General features: G+C 46.9%; 1 protein-coding gene across 2 annotated transcripts in view; it reads right to left on the bottom strand.

The window, feature by feature from the left end:
• Positions 1–796: 796 nt before the first annotated feature.
• The window catches only part of LARS2 (leucyl-tRNA synthetase 2, mitochondrial), a 162,234-nt gene continuing 136,208 nt past the window's right edge, over positions 797–26,822 (bottom strand). For both annotated transcript variants that reach the window (XM_060022329.1, XM_060022328.1), the window contains exons 15-21: positions 23,916–24,016; positions 21,066–21,248; positions 19,310–19,479; positions 17,290–17,367; positions 16,278–16,389; positions 4,834–4,961; positions 797–1,106 (exon numbers count right to left, since the gene is read on the bottom strand). In XM_060022329.1, the coding sequence (XP_059878312.1) occupies positions 927–1,106; positions 4,834–4,961; positions 16,278–16,389; positions 17,290–17,367; positions 19,310–19,479; positions 21,066–21,248; positions 23,916–24,016 (952 nt within the window). In that variant the 3' untranslated portion in view covers positions 797–926. The remainder of the gene's footprint in view (positions 1,107–4,833; positions 4,962–16,277; positions 16,390–17,289; positions 17,368–19,309; positions 19,480–21,065; positions 21,249–23,915; positions 24,017–26,822) is intronic.

The raw sequence follows: 26,822 nt of genomic DNA, 5'->3' as shown, positions 1-26,822 counted from the left end.
CTTCTGAAGACCCCAGTGTCCACTCTGCATATGGATATTTGCACACGACCCAAATGGCTTCTCCATCTAGGCTGAAGGCGGGAGACAATCCACCACGATGCTGAGGCTCTGTCACCTGTTCAACAGTGACTGCCCACGCTGTTCCTCAGCCCCTGTGCCTCCTCAGTTTAGCCTTATGTTCCTAACACCTGCCTAAGGCAGTGCAATTTCTGGGGTCCAGAAGCTCCCAGGCTGCTCGAGAGGCTTCGTGCTCATCCTCACTTGCTTTTCAATTCACCTTCTCGCTCCCACCCAGCTGAATCTCTGGTGGCTTCCTATGGGGCTAGATGCTTCCTCCACCCTGCAATGGTGGAGGAAGGTACTGGGTCCCCACCCCACTTCACTCATATTTCTCCTCTGCCTCCACCCACCTTCACCCCTGCACCAGGCCACACCTCAGAGGCACCCTGTTGATGCCAGCCCGTCAGAGTGCAAAGGCAGACATTCAAGACATTGGGCTTGGGGCTTGGTGGCGCAGTGGTTAAGAATCCGCCTGCCAATGCAGGGGACACGGGTTTGAGTCCTGGTCCAGGAAGATTCCCACATACCGCGGAGCAACTAAGCCCGTGTGCCACAACTACTGAGCCTGCGCTCTAGAGCCCGTGAGCCACAACTACTGAGCCCGCATGCCACAACTACTGAAGCCTGCACGCCTAGAGCCCGTGCTCCACAACAAGAGAAGCCACGAAAAAGAGAAGCCCGCATACTGCAACGAAGGCCCAACACAGCCATAAATAAATAAATAAATAAATAAATAAATAAAATTTATGTATATATATAAAAAAGACATTTGGCTTTTTCCTGCCCCTGGGCCCCAGACTCCTTCCTTCATCCCAGACCTGGAGGAGGTGCCTCAAGCCCTCGTGGTAGCCGCAGCATCCCTGCAGTCACTCCTGTATCAGGAAGTTGATGAGGGCGGTTCGGGGGGAGAGGAAGGCCTTCTTGATGCTTCGCCCCTGTAAGAGCCTGACACCCAGTTCACTTTGGAGAACCAGTTCGTGGACTTTGTCCTGGTCCTGGGCAACTTGTTGGGGCACAGGGATTTTGCCGCAGGCTTTGTTGTTGATCTGAGAAGGTGAAAAGCCGAGACAAACAATGAGGAAAGTCCTGAGAGTGGCAGGCAGCCAGACATCAATACCCACTGCCCCTCAAGGGTACTGCTGCCTCTGTGTGGGGAAGGAGTACGGGAAAAGAGAAAGAAGAGGCAGCACCTAGCTTCCCGGAAGAACAAAGCGCACTTAGATGGGTAGGATTAACGCCTGAACGCTTTGGATAAGGAGAGGGAGAGGGCGCCACCCTGTACTTCCTGAGTGCTGCCCCTTCACAGCTGTGGTGGAAACTATGTCAAAAATCCTCAGCACGAGATGGCTTAGGCTGTATCCGGGGGTAGAGGGATTATTGTGTTACTGAAGCTCAAATCAAGTTTAGATCTGGCTACAGGGGGTGTCACCGAGGATTTACCTAGATCTCACGTGGACTAATTTCTGGGGTGTGTAGGCAACCTCCCTCCCTGATGACTGGCTCCAGAAGGGGGCGCTCAAGTTTGACCACCTGGAAGCTGGACCCACATCACACACAACTCTTGCCTAAAATGGGCCAGTATAGTTCTAGCCGTAGTGGTATTCACTGAATATTAGTTTCATAAGGATAAACTTCACATCAAATATGAACTGATACTGCCACCGAGGAAAGCGACACATGACCCAAATAGCTTCTGAACAGCCGTGCTTCAATTCCTCCATCCCATGGCTCCTGTAAGAACGTTTACGTTTTTTTCACGAATGCTCCTGTTTTTAACTTGGAAAATAAAGTCACTGTGTTATGAAAAATTACCAGGAATAACTTCTGAAGTTTCAACCCAAGCACATTATCCAGGATCCCTTAATCACGCACCTCATCTTTTCAGATTTCTGTAGAATTTAGCGGCATTCTTATGGGCTGCGTTAGCCTAGATCACTGGGTGGGAGACAAGTAAGACATCACCTCAAACAGCGGCTGCTTGACTTTAGAAAGGTCTCCCAGTCCCCATTTGGGGGCCTTGCAAGCTTCCGCCCCTCCAGCTTTGCCACCTCCACTTCATCGCTCAGCCTTGGTCCAGGCCTCTGCATTGTTCTCTTGGACTTTTCCAACAGCTGCCTGGAGGGCCCCTGGCCATGAGCACTATCCACCCGCCCCATCCACCACTACTCACTGACAGGAGCCCTGCAATGGCTAATGACAATAAAAGCTCACATTGTCTGAGTTCTCACTCTGTGCCAGGCACTGTGCTCCACAATCCACCTGAGTGAACCTGTTTATCCCCACCACAAGCCTGTGAGGTAGGTCACAGCCGTTCCATCCCCAATTCACAGAGGGCAAAGCTAAGGGATAGGAGGTGAAGCCACTTACCCAAGGCCCCTTTCCAGCAAGTGGTGGAGATGGGATGACCCCATGGACCCTCTCTCTTCCCTGTCAGCCCCCAACCTCTCGGGATGGAGTCTGGCCTTCTCTCCAGTGCTGCCCTGCCTCTGCCTCTGTTCCACCCCCTCCATGGCTCACGGTCCAGTGAGGACTTCCCCCGCCTTTGCTCCTTTCTCCACTAGGGAAATGCTGCTCCTCTTTCAAAGCCAAGGTCCACATCCCCTTCCTCGGATGCCTCCTCCAATCCCCCAACTGCCAGAGGCAGCGATGCTGATGCTAGCAGCATTTAATATTTACTGAGTGAGTTATTAAGCGCTGTTCTGCCACTGTTTCCTCACTTGTAAGATGGGGTTAGGCACGTATCTGCCTCGTCTGTGAAATGGGGAAAACAGCGGGGCCTGCTTCACAGGACTGTTGTGTAGGGTTAATGAGTTAGTATCTGGAAAGTCCTAAGGGCAGTCCCTGCCTCTTAGTCGGTACTCACTGCGTGTTAGTGGCTTTTGTCATTAGTGTGTCCAGAAGCAGGCTAAGTACCTCCTGGCATTATCCCATCTAATTCTTTCAACAACCAGGTAAGGCAGGCCCTGTGTTTTCTAACTGAGGAAACTGAGGCTTAGAGAAATTAAGTATTTTGCAAAACTGAGATGGTCCAACTCCCAAGCTCTTACATCTTGACCTGGAGGCTACACAAACTCTCGGTGTGCATGACAATGCGTGTACCTCCCCAGACTGTCCCTCCTGGGTGCTGGGCTCCATGAAGACGATGTAGCGCCTCTGGGCTCAGAGCACACGGGCACGGCTGAACTGAATTACACCGAGTTATACTGTTCTGTGTTGCAACTTCTATTTCTGGCCATGGCACCAAGTGAGATCACGTGGAGACAGAACACAGACCTTGACAGAAGTCCTGCCACATGGCACAGTGCCCCAACCCAGAGGTTCTTGAGTTGGGTGTACTTGCAGGGAGTCCTCCACATATTTTAAATCTTGGATTTTTATTTCAATGATAATCTGAAATTATTTTACCAATTATCAAACCTAAATTTCTTTTCTTCAGTGGTAATTTAAAATGGAAAGACATTTTCACAGATTAAAACTTCAGTGTCTCAGGTTGGTATTTCTCAGTTGCGCTGAGGATGAGTTCTTAGGGGTACACAGATAGTTATTTCTTAGAAACATTATTCAAGTTAAAGAAATTGCCTCTCTGTGCCACAGGCTGGTTTTGGTTTTGAGGATTTGGGGAAGAAGCCTAGCAGGGCAGGCCCCCTCCTCCCCTCCATGGAGCGGGGAGCAAATCGGAGGCAGCGAGGAACTAAGTGTCGGGGAGGTGGTATGGAGACAGAGCATCTGTGAAGGAGCCAGTCTCCTGGGGGCAACTGGCTTTCCCAACATGGATCTGCCCGCAGGGCCCAGGGTTTGCAGACGAAGCAGGTGGGGCCTGGCAGGCCCGGCTCCTGTTCAGCCCCTGGGTGATTACTTTGTGGTACTTTCCACAGTTTGCAATTATTTTGTTTATTTTTCTCTTTCGTTCTTCTTTTCCCCTATCTTTCCCACCAGGCTTTAAGCTCCGTGAGGGCAGGGACCCTGTTTTTTGCATTTCAGTTTGTGTCCCCAGAGCCTAGCACTGTGCCTGATGTATTGATAGCATAGGTAACTTGATAATGACTGAGGAATAAACAAATAAACGTGGGCAAGGTGACGAGCTTCTCTGAGCCTGTGTCCTCAGCCGAAAAAAATGGGAACAGCTATGCCTATCTTTTACGGTGGTGAGAGTTAAATTAAACCTGGGATGTAAGTTAGCTGGCCCACGTGTGGTTCAGACTAAAAGCTTCACCCCTTGTTTTCTTTCCCTCTTCAGCCACATCAGCATATTTAGGAGATATTCCTCATAACGGGTCTCAGATTAAACAAATTAAATACATAAAAATTACATAAGGATAAACTATAGGAGAGTTATTTGCTCTATAATCAACTACTTTTATGTATTTAAAATGATGCAATTTACCAAAAAATAAATTTCATGTAGCCTTTCTGAAATATATTTTGCAGCGCGAGGTGTTCCTTGCCCACCTCCTCACCATCACCCTACCCCCTCCAAGAGCCCAGAGCAGCTGAATGAAACTTAGAGAGATTGAAACACAGTTGGAAAGGAAGACAATTAGAACCTATAATGTAGGACAGGTTGATACTTTCCACTTTCTGGCCACAAGTTTTATGCTCACAAGCTTTTGGCATGCGGTAACTTCAAAACTGAAGGTGCTGGCAAAGGAAGACAGGCTGGGGGGTTGGGCGGAGAGCTGAGTGGGCTAGAAAGGCCTGGCGAGAAACTTCCAAACCCATCCGTGTGTGTGTGGCCGGTTCGCCTTGGCCCTAGGGGCTGCAGGAGACACTCACCAGAACCGCCATCTGTACGACATCGGGCTGCTGGAGGAACTGCGGGTCCACAGCTGGCCAGGCTTGAAGCAGCACACTGGTGTCCCAGGCGTAGTGAGTACACAGCTTCCTTGGCACCAGCGCCAGGCCTGCAACGCCAAGGCACAGAGAGTCACTGAGCACGTACGAGGCCCTTGGGAGCACTAATAAAGCGTTTGCCCTGACACAGCCTGGCTTGGAGCCGTCTGAGGCCCCAGGAGGCCACACCATGGCTTTCCACAGCCTACCAGGTGCCCCCTACTTCCTTCAGCCTGGCTCATCATCCCAGTTTATAGGTAGCTTTCTTTTTCTTTTTTTGCAAACAACATCCAGAGCCATAACGATGGATGGACACACTGTTCTCAAGTGCATTTGCAAAAGCAAGGCTGCTGCTTTTACTCGGTCTCTCTGCAGTCCTGCTGGTGAAGGAATCCTTTGTGCTCCTGAGAGTGGATCCCAAAGTAATGAGCTGCATTTGCTTCCTTTCTGGCCCATGAATACTTGTGGCCTCAGAGTACTTTTACTCATAATCACCAGAGCCAACATGCTGAGAACAGCGGGCGCTCCTCCTGGACCTACTCTGAGGGCGCTCAACCTTTCCGCTAAACTTCTTCTCGGGAGGGGCTCCCGCCATTACCAAATTGGAAAGAGCTGTCCTTGGCTCAGGGTGGGTCAAACCCGAGGAAGCAGGGAGGAAGGAAACCCTCTCCAGTCTCTCTTCCCAGAGTGCTTCACGCTGCAGCTCCCAAAGCAGAGGAGGCTCACCATCCAGAGCTGCTCAGGGCCAACTGTCAGTGCTTTGCGACTTCAACCAGGGGCTTCCTAGCAGGGAAAGTTGGATTTCCAAGCCTCTGTTGATCTCATGAGTACAAAAGATGCCCCCAAATGGGCAGGAAATACACAGAGCAGAAACCAGATCCCTGGGCAATTGCTGTGTGGTATCCCCGCTGCCTCCTGGTCCTCCCAGAGGCAAGCCCTGGGCAAGCGGGCAAGTGCATGTGGCCCGTGTGCCCACGCTGGGGGCGGTGCTATGGTAGATGCACAGCCCTTACGCTGTGAATGGCTTTTCCAGGGCTGGTGGAGGTGGGGTGGCCCTTACATACTTCCCCCTTATTACTAGCCTTGAGACCAGCAGACGCATTTGGGGGACGGGCCCATAGCTCAGGGGATGGTCTGAGGCCAAGTCTGGGACAGAGGGAATGAAGCCCACCAATGCCAGTCCCGAACACTGGGCTGTGAATGACAATGTTTTATTTTATGTTCTTTGATGACAAAAGTAATGCATGCTCCTTGCAGAAAATTTGTAAAAAGTCTAAAAACAAAGAAGAAAATCATGTTTACATGGATAGCATCTTCTTAACTTTTTATTTTGAAAGATACTAATGTATTTAATGAATACTTGTATGTACAAACCAACTCCACAAAATGAAACCAAACTACCACCAGGATCCTGCTGTAGATATAGTTTTGGATTCTCTTTTTTCCTACATTTTAAACTAATAATCAATTTCATGGAAAAGGATGACACACAATAGTATATACAGTATGGCCACAGTTTTAGTAAATATTTAAATAAACAGATAAAAATTTAGAAGGAAATACATCAGAAAAGCAGCAAGCATTAACCCCGGGAGGCAGAAGTATAGATGATCTTTCTATTAAAAACAAATTTATTGATGATGATGAAAAACCACCACTGAAACAATATCAATGCTGGTGAGGAAGCGAAACAATGGAATTCTCATGTACTGCCTCTCTCTAGGCCTTTAGTAGTATTAGGAAGAAGACAGCTACCAGAGCATTCACTGAAGCATTGTTGACGTTTTTTTAATAGTAAAAATAATTAAAACTTCAAACAGCCCATATGTCCATTAGTAGGGGACTAGATAAATAAATTGTGAGCTATTTATTCAACAGAATATTATACAGAGTGAAATGGAATAACTAGAACTATAAGAATAAACATAAATTTCAAAAAAAATGATAGATTTTCTACAAGGAATACTTATTACTTTTGTAATTAGAAAAGATATTTAAAAACAGTTTTCCATGCTATAACATCAGTTCAAGATTTTTCTTCAGTTTTTTTTTTTTTAGGTTTCATTTTCTTGCCCATTTATCCATAATTTATTTTGCATATAATGTGAAAAAACATTCTTAAAAAGAACTTGGTCAGGGCTTCCCTAGTGGCGCAGTGGTTGAGAGTCCGCCTGCCGATGCAGGGGACACGGGTTCGTGCCCTGGTCCGGGAAGATTCCACATGCCACGGAGCGGCTGGGCCTGTGAGCCATGGGCCCATGAGTCTGCACGTCCGGAGCCTGTGCTCCGCAATGGGGGAGGCCACAACAGTGAGAGGCCCGCGTACCGCAAAACAAACAAACAAACAAAAAAAAAAAACTTGGTCAATTCTCCAAATCCAATCTGTTGAATAAACCTTCTCTTCCCTATTGGTTTGTGATTTTTCTTTTACAATATATTATATTAGGGATGGTTTCAGAACTATTCACTACAAAGATACTCAAAATGCCTGTCTGTGATGAGCTGAAGAACGGGCCAGAATATGAATTAACACACTGCTTCCTTCATTGAGAAATTCTTGCTACCAAAAAAATGGTCAGTCTTACACGAATATGTGCTTAGTGACACAGGTGATGTACCTACTAAGCTCCTTATCTTGGCCTAGAGACAGTTCCTAGACCAGCCTCAGGTCTACGGACCACTCTGAATAGCACTGGTCCATTTTGTTCTGTTGACCTCTGTCTTGGTTCTTGTGCAGGCATCACAGATTTGTTGTAGCTTCACATGTTTTACTATTTGTCACTCCTATTGTAACCCTGTGCTGCCAGTCAACCTGAGGGAAGGAAAGGCCCATCGGGGTCTGAGAATCAAGTAGCATAAAAGATGTATTCCTGGGGCCCATCTGGCCCCTGTGTCCTGGGATTCCCATGCTTCTAATGAACTTACTCCATTTCTAACAGATGTGCCTTTTGGCAGAAGCAGAAAGGAGCTTCCTGCTTGTTCCTCAGAAGGGATCCTATTAAGACTCATATCGCAAGACAGAGGTCACAGAAGGAAGATAATTACTTCTTTATTTTAGCTGGCTGGGCCAGCACGCCTTGTCCTGTGACCCAGCTGCAGTGGGAAGCATTCCAAAATCTCCGCATGGCAGTTGTACAGGATGCCTGGGAGATGAAAGGACATTGGACACAAATGTTCTGGGCAGAAGCTGTTACAAATTCCACTTTAAAAAAAATGAGGAAGTCCAGCCTTCCTGGAGCAATTTGGATGCTTATTTATAGCCGCCTGGGCCCCTGCCAGCAATTCCATATAGATGGGAGTGGGGCCATCCTGCTCAGCAGGGAGGAAAAGAAACTTACCACCCCCAGTTCTACGTAGTGTTTTTGCCTTCCTGCTCTTTTTAGGGTAGTAAAAATACCTAATATTTGCATGGCAAATACAATGGTTTCTTTACGTGACACAGGTCAGGTCAAGAGCTGGCCTTTGGGAAGCATGTGGAGAAAGTCTGAACACAGGCTGGGAAGTGGAAAGGCCCTGGCACACAAGGCCACCACGCAGGGCCAGCTGTCGCTCTCAGCCCACCCCCTTCCTGCCCCTCCTCTGGAGAGCTATTGTTGCTGACCTTCCCGTGAAATAACTGAAACAAGCCTCCTCTCCCGCTCTGAGAGCTGGTGAGGTTGCCATGCCACCATGGCACCCGGAGTGAGTGCTGGGTGGTCATGGTGCCCGTGGATGGCAGGCCTGTCTCCAGCCCACCCCCATCCTCATATACACACAGAGGAGGACCTGGGGACTCTGTGGTGTCTCATCCCCATCATGCCTCGTCCAGCCCTGGCACTTCCAAGGAAGTGGACCGGAAGTGATGCTACTTCACATTAGCCTTTACCCACAGAAAGGGTTCTGTTGACATTATTTTGAAATAACAACACTGACACAGCATACACATTCATGTATAAAACCATCCGAACATCAGCAGATGTCTTACTGTCCCTTACAAGTATCTTAGTGTCCCTTACAAGAAGTGTTCCCACACTTCCAGATTATTTGTAGATTTGCAGTTGTTGTTACTGTTGTTGTTGTTCCTTGGCTGCACTGCGTGGCTTGTGTGATCTTAGTTCCTCAGCCAGGGATTGAACCTGCACCCTTGGCAGGGAAAGCGTGGAATCCTAACCGCTGGTCCGCCAGGGAATTCCCAAGATTTACAGTTTTGTTGAAATTAATGAATACAGCATATATGTACAGCAAAACAATATAGCTACAATATTTTACCACCATTTTTACTAAGAAAAACGGGTTTATGGTGGTAGACTATACTTCAAGATTAGAGTTACTTCAGAAACTTAAGAGAGGCAAAGGGTCACCTTGTTGTGACCCTCACAATTAAAGTACTGATGGAAGACTTGGAGATGACAAGAGGTAAAAGCCGGAGGCAAAAACCAAGATAGATAAATCACTGCTGAAACTGTAAAAATGGCCAGAGAAATAGAAATGGAGATCTTATCACCACATTTTAAATAACTTGTATTTTGGACAAGAGGCTCATCTCAAAGCAGCACAAAAAAAACAGAAAAAGAGGAGAAATCACTCAAATGCCCATCAGTGGATGACTGTTTAATAACCTATGGAATATTCACTGGGTAGGACACCATATAGCTGTTAAAAAAGAACAGGGTCAGGGCTTCCCTGGTGGCGCAGTGGTTGAGAGTCTGCCTGTCGATGCAGGGGACGCAGGTTCGTGTCCCGGTCCGGGAAGATCCCACATACTGCGGGGCAGCTGGGCCCGTGCGTGAGCCATGGCCGCTGAGCCTGTGCGTCCAGAGTCTGTGCTCCGCAATGGGAGAGGCCACAACAGTGAAAGGCCCGCGTACCGCAAAAAAAAAAAAATAAAGAACAGGGTCAGCCTGTAAGTTTTGATATAGAACGACACTATACACTCCATATGGTAAGAGAGAAACATTTCACATACGTGCATGGATTTCTGTCAAATCAACTATCCAACTGGCAGTGGAGGTGCCTGGGGAGAGCAACTGAACGTAGGGGTGAGGATGGGAGGGAACTTAGGACACACCCTTTGTAAGAACTGAAGGTTTTACAATATGCATATAGATGTACTTTTCAATGAAAAATCTAGGTTCTGCTTTTGCTTTAAGAAGCCCAGAGAGGTACACTGGAGGGTGAAGCTATTTTCTGCAGCTGGCTCTATGCACTTTTCTTCGGAAGCGGGGCTTGTATAGCTGTGAGATCACCCTCGAGGAGCAGCGCTCCTTGGGCACTTAGGGCAGACCCATCCCATCACCACGAGCTCCTTCACACTGCTCTGCAGAGCGATGCAGGAGACACGGGAGCCTCACACACTAGTGGGATGAATGGCTGCATCTGGTCAGTTGTGTGTGTGTGTGTGTGTCTGTTAAAACCTTCCACAACAAGAAATAAATTGCTTCTTCCCTTCCTTCCTCTCTCATCGTCTATGACATTCCAGAACCAGAATCTCAACACTCAGGACTTGTGGGTTTAGAAAGGTAATTTAAAACAAACAAACAAAAAGAAATTGAAATGATTATAGATTCATAGGAGGTTGCAAAGAAATGTACAGGAGGTCCTGTGACCCCTCCCCCAGCCTCCCCCAGTGGTAACATCTGGCATAACTACAGCACAATATCAAAACCAGGAAATGGACATTGGTACAATCCACAGAGCTCATTCAGATTTTACCAGTTTTTGTTTGTTTGTTCGTTTGTTTTTTGTGGTACACGGGCTTCTCACTCTTGTGGCCTCTCCCGTTGCGGAGCACAGGCTCCGGACGCACAGGCTCAGCAGCCATGGCTCATGGGCCCAGCCGCTCCGCGGCACGTGGGATTTTCCCAGACCGGAGCATGAACCCGTGTCCCCTGCATCGGCAGGCGTACTCTCAGCGACTGCGCCACCAGGGAAGCCCAAGATTTCACCAGTTTTATAAGCACTAACGTGTGTGCGTGTGGCTTCATATAACCACCACTGCACTCAAGAGACAGAACTGTTCCATCACCACAAGGCTCCCTTTCCCCTTTTATGGCCACCATCCCTTCTGCCCAGTCCCCAACCCTACCCTGGGCAACCACTAATGTGTTCTTCATCTCTGTAATTTTGTTTTTTTCAAGAATGTTATAAATGGGATCATAGAATATACAGCCTTTTGAGATTGGCTTTTTTTTTTTTTTTTTTTTTTGCGGTACGCGGGCCTCTCACTGTTGTGGCCTCTCCCGTTGCGGAACACAGGCTCCGGACGCGCAGGCCCAGCGACCACAGCTCACGGGCCCAGCCGCTCTGCGGCACGCGGGATCCTCCCGGACAGGGGCACGAATCCGTGTCCCCTGCATCAGCAGGTGGACTCTCAACCACTGCGCCACCAGGGAAGCCCGAGATTGGCTTCTTTTTCACTCACCATAATCCCCTTGAGATCCATCCAAGCTGCTGCCTGTTAGAAAGGTCTTTTTTTTTTTTTTTATAGTCAGGCTACAGTTTATTACAGCAAAGGGATAAAAAGCAGGATCAATAAAGGAAAAAGGTACATCAGGCAGAAGCTGGAGGATACCAGGTATAAGCTTCCAAGAGTCCTCTCCCAGTGCAGTCACACAGGACATACTAAATCCCCCAGCAATGAACTGCAGAAACACATGCAAAATGTTTTCTTCCAGGGAAGTCTGCTTGAGCCTAAGAGTCCAGGGTTTTTATTGGGGTAACTGCAGTGGTAACTGCAGTTACTGAAACTTCAGACCCTCCAGAAGGAAAGCAGGTGTTCACCATAAATCACATTTTTTACACAAACTATCCACACAAGCTGGTATAATGTGGTTCAAGACGTCAAACATGCACAGTGCCCTAATCAGTTAGTAGCATAGGGAACATTCTAAGACCTCAGTTCCTAGGAGCCAGCCAAAGGCTAGTCATACAAGTAGGCCCTTCTGAGAATGTACAAGATTTGAGTAACTCAAGGCTGCTGGGTTAATTATTTACTTCACAGATAGGAATCAAATTATCGTGAATTTAATGTACTATATATATATATGATAAAGCAGTACATTATAAAATACATACATTAAATTATAATTAAATGTAAATAAATATATCATAAATGTTATAGGACATATCATACATATGATAAGCAGTACATTAAATGCAAGGTATTATTATTATTACAAATGAGTAATGAGGGCTAGAGCTGTCCTAGGGTGTGACTGAGCAGAGTAATAATGGACATTTGCGAGGCAACTCCTCAGAGCACTGAATGGGAGGCTGTGAAAAAAATCCCACTGAAGAGTTTTTCTCTCTGATAGAGATAATTTTGTCACTAGAACCATTTTGTCCCTCTCCAGTTTGACACCATACATTCTTATCATTAGCTACGTATTTCTTGGGGGGGCATGCACAAGCTAAATTGTTCCACCACCCACGATGGAGTTTTGGCAAGGATGTGACCCTTCCAAGGAAGGTGCAGAATTGAGCCTCTGGAAAAAGGCGTAGACAGGTGCTTCCTAACAAACCCTGAGCAAGGCTCAGTAAAAGACTGTGATTAGTAATATGATGACTAATACCAACAGTGAATTTGAGTCTGAACTGAATTGAGATGAATTTATGTGAACCTGAATACTGTGGGAATATCATTTTGAGCTAAATACTGGACTAGATGCCCAGCCAAACCCTGATCTTTTTTTTTCCAAAAAAAATGTCCCCTCTAAGGATGAAGAAAAAGACTATGGAGATGAAACTTGGGCACTGTGCATTAGAATGATTTCCTTGTGGAGAGGGGAGGAGGAGGGTCATCCTGAGGAGGCACACTTACCCATGCCTAAAACTGCCAAAAGCATTTACCAAGGGATAGTCTGTATTATCTGAACCCAGTTGGTGGTGGCAGCCAGTAGACTGGAGAGCAACTTGGGGGAGGGTGGATCTTACAGATGGACAACAAGCCTCCTGATGGAGCTTTGGTGAGAGAGTGCATGTTAGAGTATTTTAGCTGCTGTCGGCCTCCTCCCCTGCTTTATACCTGCGTAGCTGCTGTAGTTCCCCCCACCAACTGCCCAAGAGGGGGACCTGAGGCAGTTGCCCTTATTCTGCATATAAGATAAAACCAGCTCATTTGTATTGCTGGTATATTCTTAGAAAGGTCATTTTTGATGATGATAAAATGATACCTTTAACCAGAGTACCACCAAGGAGCTCCCTGTTTGGTGATTTTCTGTTTTTTTTACTATCCACCAACAAAGGAAACCTTGTGTCCTTTGTGTGGAAACAGTATCAGTAACTCCAAATATGCAAAATTTCCCTAACACCCTCATAGATAGGACAGTATTCTATGGTGGTAAACAAAAGATAAATTTGTAAATTCAGATGTGGTCTATTGACCTTCTCAGATCCAAAGTTTCAGGAAGGAAAAAAAGATTTCCTCATCCTGTTGAAGTGTGCACACTGCCAAGACACTGGTTCTGTTTCTTGGGTCTCCACTGATTCTTAAAGTGATCGGTAGAGAAGCGCTCTGGGCTTCTCTAAAGGTTTCCTTTTATCCAGAGCCATGATGGCCATTTTGCCCATGGACCCCAAATTGCCCCCCAGAAGACAGATCTCAATTCTGCTGCCCTTGAGGGAGGATCTCTTTTATGAAAACCTGCTTCTCTGGAGAATTCTGAGAAATGGTAATTTCTGAACATCCCACCCTCACTGACCACATTTCCATCATAATCATTGTGAGGTTATCTTTCGAAGATGCAGGAATGAAACCAGAAGTTATATGAAAGCTATGTCTTTTAGAATAAACCAAATGTGTGTAAAAACTGTCCCAAAGGCTTGAGACAAGAGTGACTGACAGTGTGGGATGACAATAATGACCCTCACAACATAGCACTTCTGTTTGCAAAGGACTTTCAACACCTTGTGACACTGGCCCTTATCCGCTGCTGGGAGAGGCAGGAAGGGGTCGTGGCCCCATTCTCTCCAGAAGGCACCTGACAAAGACCTGTCTGTGAGTTAATGACCAGGGTGATATGCCTGGTGTGCAGGACTCCTCACTTGACTGTGCTATAGCCCCCGATGCTCATTCAGAGGAGCCACACACATACACATGTGCAGAGCCAGGAGACAAAGGCTTCCCATTGTTTCTTCGAATTAAAAAAAAAAAATTAGTTGCCATGAATTTGTAAAGCTTGAGGGAAGATCTTCTCAAGTGAATGAACACAGACTGCAATGCCTGCTGCTCAGAATGCCCTCCCCAGCTTTCCCACCAATGCCTAAAACAGAGCCAGGCACAAAATACATTCTCAATGAATGTTTACTGAATGGCTGAATGAGACATGCTAGCAAAACTAAGACTCAGTCTAGACCCACTCCTAATTATAACACAGCTCACAAAAGCCCACTGGTATTGTGTGTGGAAAAAAACATGGAGCAAAGTTTGAAATGGGCCAGTTGCCACCATACTGCTTTAGTGTATATCCTACTGGAGATCTTGTCACACAATTGAAGGACAGACTAACAGGGTAACACCACAGTGTACACCTGTCTGGTAAGACCTGCTGGGCAGGGACAGGACCCTGGAGACAGCAGACCCTCTCTGCCACCCTCCCAAATCCTGGCCCTAAAACACAGAGACTGGAGGGGCAATGCAAGGAGGGAGTTTCTGAAAACCCCATTTACATCAGTCCCTCCTGGGAGAAATGAAATGAAGGAGGCAGACAGATAATGTGGGACAAAAAAGGACGATAAAAGGGAGAGATCTGTATATTCTAGGGTCAGAGTAAACACTTTTATTATAAATTAGATAAGTTTTGCTTTAAAAGAAGGGAAGACTAGGAAAGAATTAACAGTGTGCCATTTAAAAGACTTAATGATCACAATGATCACCAATGCTAAATGAAAGAGGCATGTTTCCTGCCTAAGGAGATAATGAAAGGCTACATAATCTAATATGATATGGCAGTAGCCTGGCAGGACCTAATACCACCCACCCTTTAGGGCATTCTAGCTATTCAGCAAAGAATGGGTGAACGTCTTGTCCTGTATAGTCTGTTCTAAAGCACAGAAGCAACTCAATTCACTTGGTGAAGTCAGCAAAACCCTTACTCCCAAACCTGACAATGCCTACTAAGATAAAACTGGTGTCTCTTAGGCGTATAATTGCAAAATTCTAAATAAAACACTAGCATATAGAATTTAACAGTATGTTAAAGGTTTACTACCCCATGGTTAAGGTAAATTTATCCCACAATAGGCTATTAGGCAATCAATTAATTGGATGTAGGTCATGACAACAGGGCAAAGGGGAAAACTAAAAGCAAAGGATACAACACCATAACAATTGAAGAATGGATGTTAAGTAAAATCTACCTCCCAATTCCTAAGACGAGTTCTGGTAAACAAGGTTAGAAGGCCACTTCCTTAACATGACAGGGAATATCTACTATAAACCAAAAGCCAACACCATACCTAACAGGGAAGTGTTCCATTTAAATCTGGAAATGAAACAAGATCGGCTGTTGCCAGTATTCTTTAACATTACATACGGTTTTCTAAGCAGTATATTAAAGAAAGTAAACAGACACAAGGGCATTACTATCAGAAAGGAGAAAATTTAACCTTATTTGCTGATCATAGACTCCTGGAAAATCCAAGAGGATTCTACCCCTTAAATGAAGGAGGAGAGATTGGTAGGGAATCTGGTTAGAAAATAAGGAAGTAAATTAATATTAAAAATTATATGCCAGATATTACCAGTCAAAAATTATTAAAGAAAAAAGATTCCAGTCACAATAACAAAAATAAAATGAAATGTGGCAAGATTACTTGAGAATAATCTTAAGAAATGTGTGGGACCTACATGAAGAAAATTACAAAACTTGCCCAGGCACGAGGGAAGTCTTGAATGAATGGAGAGACAGATCATGTTTTGGAATGGAAGCCTAGATGCAGTAAAAATGTGAAACTTTCCCAAGTTAATTCTAGGTTTAACCAAATCTCAATCAAAATCTCAAGGAGATTTTGGGAGAACTTAACAGAACTATGCCAGAGTTCTACTGAGAAGAATAAACAGGTGAGAAGAGCTAAAATAATTATGAAAAAGAAATGAATGGCACTTCTCAGAGGCCCCCAGATAAAAGCATGATGTAAACACAGCATCCCTAGGCTGCCTGGCTTCTGCAAGCTCCTTTGAAACATCCACAGAAGTCACAGGAGACCTCTGAACACAAGGTCTGGAGAATGGGGCCCAGAATAACCATCAAGTCCTCCTGCACAGCACCTTCTCACTTCATTCCCATTTCCACAGAGAGGTCCCAAGTGCAGATGCCAAACGCTGGACCCCACGGCTGAATAATGCTCAACAAGAGGCTGGAGCACATGCTGCTCAGTAGTAACTGGTCAAGCAAGGCCTCCCCACCTACCTGCCCAGAGCTCCGAGGTTATGTGAGGGGCCATGGGAGCAGCCATCACCATCAGGGCGCAGAGAGCATCCTCAAACTCCGGGCTGTGGAGAACAACTCTCTGAGAAGCTTGCTGAGGAACAGAAAAGAACAGCAATGTAAGAACACTGAGGTGTACAAGATAAGCCTGGGTAAGAAAGGCCATGAATGTATGTGAAATCCAGAGACACAAACAGGCAGGAAGAAACCCTCTTCAACATCATTTTTGCTCTGGGCAAAGAACTTTCCCTATTTAATCATAGTATTAAAAATAGCTGGAGCAGCAACAGCAGATATATTACTATTTGTCTTTTTGGCCGTGCTGCGCGGCTTGCAGGATTTTAGTTTCCTGGACCAGGGATCAAACCCGTGCCCCCTGCAATGGAAGTGCAGAGCCCTAACCACTGGACCGCCACGGAATTCCTGAGCAGATATACTGTTGACTGAGCATTTAACCACGCCCACGGTCTGATGCTAACGCATTTGGTTTTTACTACCCTTTGAGGGCAGTATTGTTACCCCATTTGACAGATTAAGCAGCTAAGGGTTAGAGTGGGAGAGTCATCTGTCCTGCGTACACGGTTAACCAAGAGATGGAGACCAGATTAGAATCCAGGTCGGTCCTAATTCTTAACCACTCAGCTATGTTTCCTATGTGCACAGAACCAGTGGGAAATACAGAGACTAGCTCAAAGGTTCTGCAATGTGGAACCTCCAGGACAGGGGTCCTCTTGCGCCCCTCAGGGAGCTCAGGGTTCCCCATTCTTCGACAGTTCCTGCAAACACTCAGTGTCTTCCTGAGGTGTGGCTAATCAGTTAACTCAGTCACACCCATTCACTTTATGGGGCACCTACTATACACCAGACTTCAGAGATAAAACGTCCAGAAAGGCATAGTCTCTGCCCTCAAGGAGCTGCAGGCCACCTCACCACGTGACTGGAGGCCACGCTCCCTCCTCGGTTACCAGCAAATGAGCACAGATGGGCCACCTACCGAGAGGGCACTGCTGAGTCCCATCAGTTGAGAAATCGCAGAATTCAGTGAGAAGTCCTCTGTGAAATGGGCAGTCACCTATTCGTAAAAAGTTGAATTATTCACTTTATTCAAATTTCCTTTAAGCTTTCCATAAAAAAACTAAATTATCCAAAAAATGTGAAACTAAATGCATGTAATAAAAGATATTTATAAATGTATTCACTATCTTAAATAGTCCCTTTATGTTTCGTCAGCACAAAGATTTTTTTTTTTTTTTGCTGTACGCGGGCCTCTCACTGTTGTGGCCTCTCCCGCTGCGGAGCAACAGGCTCCGGACGCGCAGGCTCAGCGGCCATGGCTCACGGGCCCAGCCGCTCCGTGGCATGTGGGATCTTCCCGGACCGGGGCACGAACCCGTGTCCCCTGCATCAGCAGGCGGACTCTCAACCGCTGCACCACCAGGGAACCCCAGCACGAAGATTTTTAAAATCAAAGTCAATGTTGTTTCCACCACTCAAGACTGTTACTCTTCCCCCATATTTGGGACAGTGTTGCTTCCCATAGTAGGTGCCTAAGAAAACACTGATCATTACCTGAAAAGGAGGCAGGACCCATTTGATGAGCAAACATCAAAACGATAGTAAACAGGAGATGGGGTAAAGGATGTCACCTCTCTGTGGTTACATGACTTCAATTCACAGTGAAGATTATTGGTATACGGGATAAGGTTAGTTTTACATTTTCAAACATGGAGTCAACACAAGAACACAAATACGATTTGTCAGCTTTTTCCTGTTGGTGCTTTTCAATTTTGACCATGGGCAAAGATATAGAAAAATAACACATCCTTAAGATGTCCAGAGTTTCCAACTTGTTGAAATAACCCAATTCCATTATCTGACAGAAGAGAAGAATTTGCCAAATCCAAAGAGAAAAATATGGGGTATGAAAACGATCATTCAGGCATCACTCAGACCACTAAATTCAATTCCGTGAGCTCTGTTTCTCTGCACTATAGTGGAGAGGATGAAAATAAAGCTGAAGAAGTGTCAATAAATGAGACCATGCTGGACCCAGGGCCACTGCAGGTTATACAAACCAGAGGAAAAGCCCTGCTCCTTCAATGTAATCAGTTGCCAGAGTCCAGCGAAGTGACCTTGGCTAACTTTCTAAGCTTGAATCAGCACAACTTAAAAAAAAAAATTCAGCCTAAGGAGAATTTGGGGTATCTGGTACCCATTAAAAAATGGCTTCAGATTTCCTAAGGGCCTTCTTTCAAAGATACATGACATTTTTTCACAAAGTTCTTAAAAAAGGTGAATGTCATGGTATTACAGCAGACCTCTAGATGAACAATTTAAAGCGATGCTATCAATGAAGAATCTTTTAAAATGATTTAGACAATAATATACTATTCTCTAAGAAGATAAAGTGAACAATTATTTTACCTGTAAAATTTAACCCACAATAACTCACGTGAACATTGTGTAACAAAGTACCTGAGTGGGAAAGTACTCGCTATTCTGAGTATCAGGGAACTCTGCTCTGTTCCTCACTGGTTGTGTGACTTTCATAAGACATTTAACCTCTCTGTGTCTCAGCTCTGCCCACAGATGGGATGATGAGGAGGCTAAAGAAGAGAGTATTTTCCAGCCCCTTTCAACTCTAAAATTCTGTTTCTGTTTTTATAACATATACAGTGTGTCATCAGTATGATATTAAATTTGGTTCTCTACCTGGATGTGTTAAATACGGAAACATGGAAAGTGGGCAGCTTCTTGAGATCCGGGATGGATAAATGGGAGGCACCATTAGTGGGAGCCATTTCCTGAGAGCATCTCTGTTCATGACAACGTTTGCACTGTTGCTCCACCTTGGTGAAATACCCAAAGCAGTAAGATCAATTAATCAAGGCAAGTGGGCCACCATAATAAGAAAGGAGGAAGACCCAGAGTGCCCACCCCAAGGCAGGGTGAGCCACACAGATCACGAGGGCTCAGTTACAGAATCAACCAGTGTCCCCTGGAAGGTTTCTGACCTGAGAGATGATGGAGTTCTTGTACTCCCACAGCTTCCTGCCCTCGGCTTTCTCCTCGTTACTCAACAGCTGAGGCCTGGGAACCTTCCCAGAAACCCTGGCCTCGATAAATCGAGTTGCCAAGGACCAGAGACGCTGCTGCCATCTCAGCACCCCAGGGAGAGCGTCGGCTGAATGTAATGTCAGTGAATGAGAGAGAGAAAGAGAGACATGTGAGAATGATTGGTTTGGTTATACCTAAGTGACAAAGCACCTGTGAATGAAGAGACACTTCATGCTGCCCGGTGGATCTCTCCAAGGGCACGGAGAAGGGTCCTTCCTGGCTTCCAGTGTCTGGGAACTCAGACCAGGACTGACTCTATCATTTCTTAGAGCTCCAAATATTCAGAGTACAGGATGGCAGGGCTACACAAAGGGTTTCCACCAACTGTCACTGGCCCACAACGAGCTTAGAAGCTTGGGCCAGGATGTGCATCAGGGCACTGCCTCCTTGGTTAAGAAATCTTGCTGTGACAAAAGTGTCCTCGGAACTAACAGTGTGCTTGGAGACAGGGTTGACTTACACTGGTGCAGGTGCCCCATCTCACGTGGACAGGTAACATGCAGAGGTGGCAGTGGTCCACAGACCGCACTCTGAGCTGCAGTGCTGCACAGTCTGAGGTGTTTTAACACAACCCCTGTCCTCGCCAGATCCGTGTGTATCACATATTTCAGATGTGTTCATCAAATCAGCTGTTCATCTGATCTGGAGAAGTTGAACAGCTTCACCTGGTGGCCCTGGTCACACGGCTAACCAAATTAGGGCCAGTTCAGGCCTTTTACACTTTAGCCACTGGACTAGACGTTCTCAAGCCTGGATGCACAGCAGGATCTTCTGGAAGGCTTGTTAGAGACAGATTCCTGGAGCTGGTCCCACAGGGAGGGCTGGGGAGCCAGAACCTGGGCCTGAGTGTCCCCAGGGATTCTAGTTCCAGGACTGGCATCTGTGACCACTGCTCCAGACCACACTTCTCACTAGAAATGGTGTGTTGAACTGAACGGTGATTCCAGGCATCTGATTTCTTTTTCCCGTAACACTTGGATAAGACCACATGAAGGAAAACTGAATTACTGATTACTGTTGGCCAGCTTATTCTAGGATATCCAGATACCTGAGATTATTCTACCTCACACCATTTTAGGTCTAAACAACTTTGAAGGGACGAATCTCCCCTGCGGGGGCCTCTGAAGGCTACTGTGGGTGACTGAAGAGGTCACAGGTAACATCAGGACCAGGCCCCATGCGGGGTTTTCTGGACTGGTGACAGGCAATGACACCATTCTAGAAAAAACCTTTCAGGTTAGACCAAAAGGGGACTGGCCTCTGTGGACCACAGTGGGCCCAGGAGTACCACAAACGCCAGTCTGGCTCAAGGAAACGTTTTCAAAGTGGGATCCTCGAAGAACCTGCATGAGAACGCCACAGACTCACTGAAGGCAGGCTCCGGGGCCCTGGCCTGGGGGCTGGGTCAGCAGGGCTGTGGTGAGGACTGGGAGTCTGCAGTCACAGCAAGCGCCCCCAAAGGTTGGACGCTCATTACATCTGAGAAAACTGGCCTAGGAATGGCACAGGATGTTGGGCAAACTGCTACTTGCCTCACAGAGCTGATTCCTAGAACCCTACTATTGACTCAGCAAAGACATTTCCTTCCTTGAATTCCTTTGGCACCGAGGCGGTTCACAGAGGAGGCAGGCTGGGAAGAGGAAGGTGACTTACTTTTTACATCCCACAAGATATCCTTCTCAGGAGGGGCGGCGAAAAGGATGTAGAGCCGGATGGTGTCAATGCCGTACTGCTCCACAACGGCCTCGGGGTCCACGCCATTGTGCTTGGATTTGCTCATTTTCTCCCAAGTCACCTCTAACTTCTCCCTCGTGTTTGCATGAACAGGAACAGAACCTAGACACCAGAAAATTGCAACAGTAGGGGATGTGTGATGCCGAATTGGTTCTGTGACAGTATATTCAATAAGAAAATACTGGGTGAGCAATTATAAGTGTCAATTTAAAGAATTCCACTAATTCATTTAACATGACTCGTTCTCTCCCTCTAGACATCATAAAAATGTTTTTGTTTTCAAATGAGTGAGGCCCACCTCCCATAACAAACCTTCCTTTTTCTCAATCACAAAACAACACAAAGTAATTTCCCTTTTTTTTTTTTTTGCGGTACGCGGGCCTCTCACTGCTGTGGCCTCTCCCGCTGTGGAGCACAGGCTCCGGACGCACAGGCTCAGCGGCCACAGCTCACGGGCCCAGCCGCTCCACGGCATGTGGGATCCTCCCGGACCGGGGCATGAACCCGCGTCCCCCGCATCGGCAGGCGGACCCTCAACCACTGCGTCACCAGGGAAGCCCAATTTCCCTTTTTTAAAAAAAGTAAATTACTTATATGCAAAAAGGAAAGTGAAAAAGGATAAGGAAGACTCGCATATTGCTCTTCTCTTTATGGATTCAGGGTCTCCTTTGGAAACTGGCAGATGACCAGTCAGGGTCTCCAAGCAGCAAAGCACCTGAGAGGTCACTTCACCTGGGGGCTAGTTCCCCCGTCCGTGTTGAAGTCACCAGAACATGATCTCGCAGCATCGAAGCCCATGCGTGGAGTTAGCTTGCTGGGCTCACAGTAAACGCGGTGTCCCGTTTTGCAGCCCTGTTCTCTGTCTCCTTTCCACCCACACACCATCGGTCCAGACGGTGCTGATGGAGGAGGCCTTCCATGGCCATGTTTGGAGGAGGTGACCTTGCTGCCAAGCTCCAGTGGCTGGGACCAGGAAGGACATCTGAGAAGGCTAAGCTTCCTTCTCAGGAATTGGAACTAAGAGACAGAAACTCTGTCTCAATGGTGTTGGGCACTGGAACCAGAAGGTCCTAAGGAGCTGGGCCAAGACATGGCTCTGCGGCTGCCAAAGGTCACTCTGTAAACTGAAATTAGGGAGAGCAGAATCCAAGCCTGGCGGAGGAAGGAGAACATGGCAGAAGAACAGAGAGGGGCAGGGAGAGGAACTGGAGGCTCAAGAAAGAGGAGAGAGGAGTGGCCTGGCGGCTTCCTACATGTTGTACTTCCTGCGGCTGGGTTTGGGCGATGTCCCTACATCCCTGTGCGAAACCTGCCTTTGCGTGGATTTCTGTTCCTTCCAGCTAAATACTCCCTCTAACAGCAACCAAACTCACTCCCCAAGGGACCAGCGTATATACCTACAAGCCAACTCCATATTTCATGAGAGGCACACCCACTAAGTAGACAGATGCCTGCCCTTGCTGATCCACGTCCATATTCTCCCCCTGGGGGCAAGTCTGCGTGGGAAGGGAAAAGATGTTCACAACAATGCTTGACCCCGTGACATCAGAGCAAAGGGAGACTGAAGTCCTGGAAGATGTTTTATCCAAGCTGTGGTGAGGATCAGGGAACCACTGCCCCCTCTACCCCACACCCCAGTCCAGGCTGCAGCAAGCCTTTATAACACTGTTGTGAAAATTAGGAAAAAGGCATCTTTCTGGGCAGAGAAGTTGAGAAGTTAGAAAAAGGTGCCCTCTCTTGGCAGATGTGGCCCTGAGGTGTACAGTTGGGTGAGTAGCTGGATCTCGGGCCCTGCTCACCCCCTCAGCCGGTTGCCTTTGTACATTGCACAGACTGCACAGTCATACGTAGCAGCCCTGCCCATGACACAGACAGCCCTTCACCAACAGCTAAAAGTTATGTGTCCCCTGGATTTAGCTCCTTTCCCTCTGGCAAGTGTTGGAGAAACACTGCCAATTTCTGCTTCTCCAGCTTCCTTTTCTCCCAAGGACCATGGTGACCCTTCCAAACCCTGAGGAATTACTGCTTTAACTAGGTAATCCCATTGCCTGCTTCCACCTAAACCTTCTCTCTAGTGTTCGGCTTGGGAGCCTGCCTACCGTTTAAGGGGTTGTGGGGTTTACCTAATTTCATCCATTAAGCATGAGTTATTCTAATTTTAACTGCCAGAGTTTCTCACAGCCACCTCCCAATTTTCTGACACGTCATTTATTTGTATGCTGGGTGCACGTGATACACCCTCATCATGCCACCTAGAGATCTTTGAGGATGAGTGAAAACACAGGGTGGTAGGAAAAGGCTCGGGAAAGCTGGGAGAAGGGGAAGTCCAGGGGGTCAGGGGGAGGAATTCCACCAGGGGGCCCAAGTAGACTGGTGGCCCCTGACGTTCTGAAATGCCCCTCTAGACCACGTGGGGAGATGTGCCGAGAATGCCCCAGTCTTACAAGAATGTCTCTTGGGTCTGGGGGCTCCGTTCCTGAGATGGGCTGTCAAACACAGGCTAGGACAGGAGGTGATGCCAGAGTTGACTCCATGTTATATACAAAAGAAAACACTTCCAGAAACTGAACTGACACTTGAGCTGGATGGGATGGGGCTGAGGGCAGCCAGCCTCAGCCTCAGAGGGCACCAGCCCAGAGCCAGCTGAGGCTTTGAGACCATGAGGCTAAAGGGTCACTCGCCTAGATTCCTGCCCAGCCAGGGCCTGGCAGCGTTCGCCTGCTTGGGTTCCTGTGAGCACCTGGATGGGACTAGATGGGCCATTCTTACCTGTGAGATCTACTTCCTCTCGCTGTAGATACTGTCCAGATGGTAGGCGGAACGTCTGCCCCTTGACAAGGCCTTGGGCCAGCAGTTTATGAAAAGGCTCTCTGAGGAAAGATAACAAAAAAAGAAAACTGGTGGGGCAGGGATTCAAAGCATCCAGAAAACAGCAGTACAAACCTTACCAGCTGATGAGCACAGATAACTGCCCTGCATGAAAACTGGCTGACCAATGCCACTTGTAAATCCAACTTGAACAAATGGCTCCTTACAAATAAGTGATAAGGAAATTAAGTCAAATCAGAAGAAGTTAACTACTTTCCAATGTGGCAAAGTGGAAAGAACATCAGGCCTCACGTCTGGAAGGCCTGGATCTGAATCTCTGTTCTGCTTCTCAAAGACTTTTATGAGCCCAGACAAGTCACTTACTCTGAGCATCAGTCTGCTCCTCTGTAAAATGGGGATTTAAAAAACCTGCCTCAAAGGGTTGTTGGGAGAATTAAATGAAATGACTGCATGAAGATACTTGTAAATTTTAAAGGTCTGTACAAATGTCAGTTATGCTGAGCCCGGAGTAATGAAGGGCTCAGGAGGATGTAGACAGGTTTACGTTGGGGTTTTGCTCGTTAAGATTACTCTTTCCTTAACTTTTATACAGTGCCTGCTTACATTCTTTTTAAAATTTTAAAATCGTACAAATTATATATGAATATGCCCTTTCTCTTCAAATTCAAACACCCCTGCCCCCGCCTTCCCAGGCCTATTCCCCTCTGATGAGGCAGTTACTATCAGTCCATACAGATCTATTTCCTTTTTTTTTTTGGCTGCTCCAAGAGGCTTTCAGGATCTTATTTCCACAACCAGGAATTGAACTCGGGGCCCCAGCACTGAAAGCACAGAGACCTAACCAGTGGACAGCCACGGAATTCCCCAGATATATTTCATTTTTAAACATCTATCGAGCATTTTCCATATGGGTGGCTTACAATTTATTTATAGTGCCTATTTTTTTTTTTAATAGTGCCTATTTTTTTAAAAATCTGTTTTAGGGCTTCCCTGGTGGCGCAGTGGTTGAGAGTCTGCCTGCCGATGCAGGGGACACGGGGTCGTGCCCCGGTCCGGGAAGATCCCACATGCCATGGAGCAGCTGGGCCTGTGAGCCATGGCCGCTGAGCCTGTGCTCCGCAATGGGAGGGGCCGCAGCAGTGAGAGGCCCGCGTACCGCAAAAAAAAAAAAAAAAAAAGCTGTTTTAGTCACACCCTTACTGGCTGAATAATGAACTATAGAAGTTTTCTCTTAAGAGGACAAGAAGGGGTTGACCCTCCTACTGAAATTACTTTGTCTCAGATTTGAAATTGTTACTCAGTTTTGAAGCATGTGAGCAAGAGCTATTCCAAACACCAAGTATTTGTGGAAACCTCTGCTGAGAGCATGTGCCGTATTTCACTCTTACAAAGCAGAAGGTAGGAACGTCTGAATGAGGGGACAGATTGATGTTTTCCACCAATATCACCCCCAGCATGACGAGCCTATCGATGTACAAACCCTCGGGTGCTTCAAGCTCACTTACATGGAATGGCTTTTATTTAGAGGCTCAAAAACCCAATAACCTCAAAGAGGCCAAGCCGACCACAAACCCAGCTCTAGTGATGGAGGTAGAGGGCGCTGTCTTTGTTAATTTAACAGGATCTCATTTCACACTCGAGGCTCATGTAGATGAACCCTGATACAAGGTAAGGCCTCTGGACAGGCCTCTGATTTGTACACTGTGCAGCCCCTGTCACAGCAGCTGTGTGGACAGAGGCAGTTTAAAGGAAACTTTCTAGTGGATTCAGAGGGACAAAGTGGAACAAAGAGGCTTACTGGGAAAAAGATGAAGGTCAGCTAGAAAAAAAGGACTCCTGCCCTTCGTATTTTAAAATCTTGTTATGAGCGTATGTATGTATGCATGTGTGCATGTGTGAGTTTGGTGGTATGTGTGTGTGTGTGGGGTATTTTCCAACGTGGAAAAGACCCATATATTTGACATCAAATGGAAATGTAACACGTATTTTTGAAGCCTCAAATTATTCAGTGTCACAGGGCCCATCCAGCATGGTACTGTGTTAATTTGGAAGAAATTTCACATGTGCATACGCATAAAAATAGTCACCCCATTGTTCCGGCTCTAAGATCTATCTTAATAATAACCTCTTTTGAGTCATAAAACTGCCTTCCTTCCACCTCCAAGAAATTCCACCAGCAATGTCACCACTGGCAGAATGACATCCTTTTGTGCCACATCCCAGCAAGATTCCCAGAAAATGTGAGTGATGGAAAGATATGAAAAATGATTTAAAAATACAATGCACTTGGATCTCATGATGCATTTTAATACAGAAGCACCTTGAAGGGGGAGCAATGGTGTCTGGGGTCCCTGTTTCTCAGGAACACTGGCACAGACTCCGCGGGAATCTTGTGTCCTCGGGCCACATGAGCCGTATCCAGGGTAGGTTGGGGTTTTGATGCCCGAGGACCCAGATCGGCATTTTCCTCAGGAAGCTCAGGGAATTGTACCCACAGACCAAGCATGCAGTTCTCTACCATCAGTCCCATCTACCTTCCTGGCCTCTCCTCTCACATCTAAATGCCCCTGCTCTTCACAGAGGTCACAAGGACACTTGACCATTCCCAGAATGTGCTGTGCTTCCTAGGATTCAGCAGGAATGCCCACCTCAGCCTGGGTTCCTGGGGAAACCTGGATCCAACCTTTACCACTGAGCTCAGGCATCCCCTTCTCCGGTGGCTGTCCCTGTACCCTGCACACAGTCCCCTTCACGCAGCTCCGAACCCTCCTTTGTGCCCTGCCACGTCCAGCACACCCTGCCGTGAAGAGCATGACCAGGTTGCCCTGTGATTACAACATAAATACC

This window comes from Delphinus delphis, chromosome 10 (assembly GCF_949987515.2).
Source record: "Delphinus delphis chromosome 10, mDelDel1.2, whole genome shotgun sequence".
In the NCBI taxonomy this organism is placed as follows: domain Eukaryota; kingdom Metazoa; phylum Chordata; class Mammalia; order Artiodactyla; family Delphinidae; genus Delphinus; species Delphinus delphis.
The sequence above is the reverse complement of the archived record's forward strand: the minus strand, read 5'-3'. Positions and strand labels throughout refer to the sequence as shown.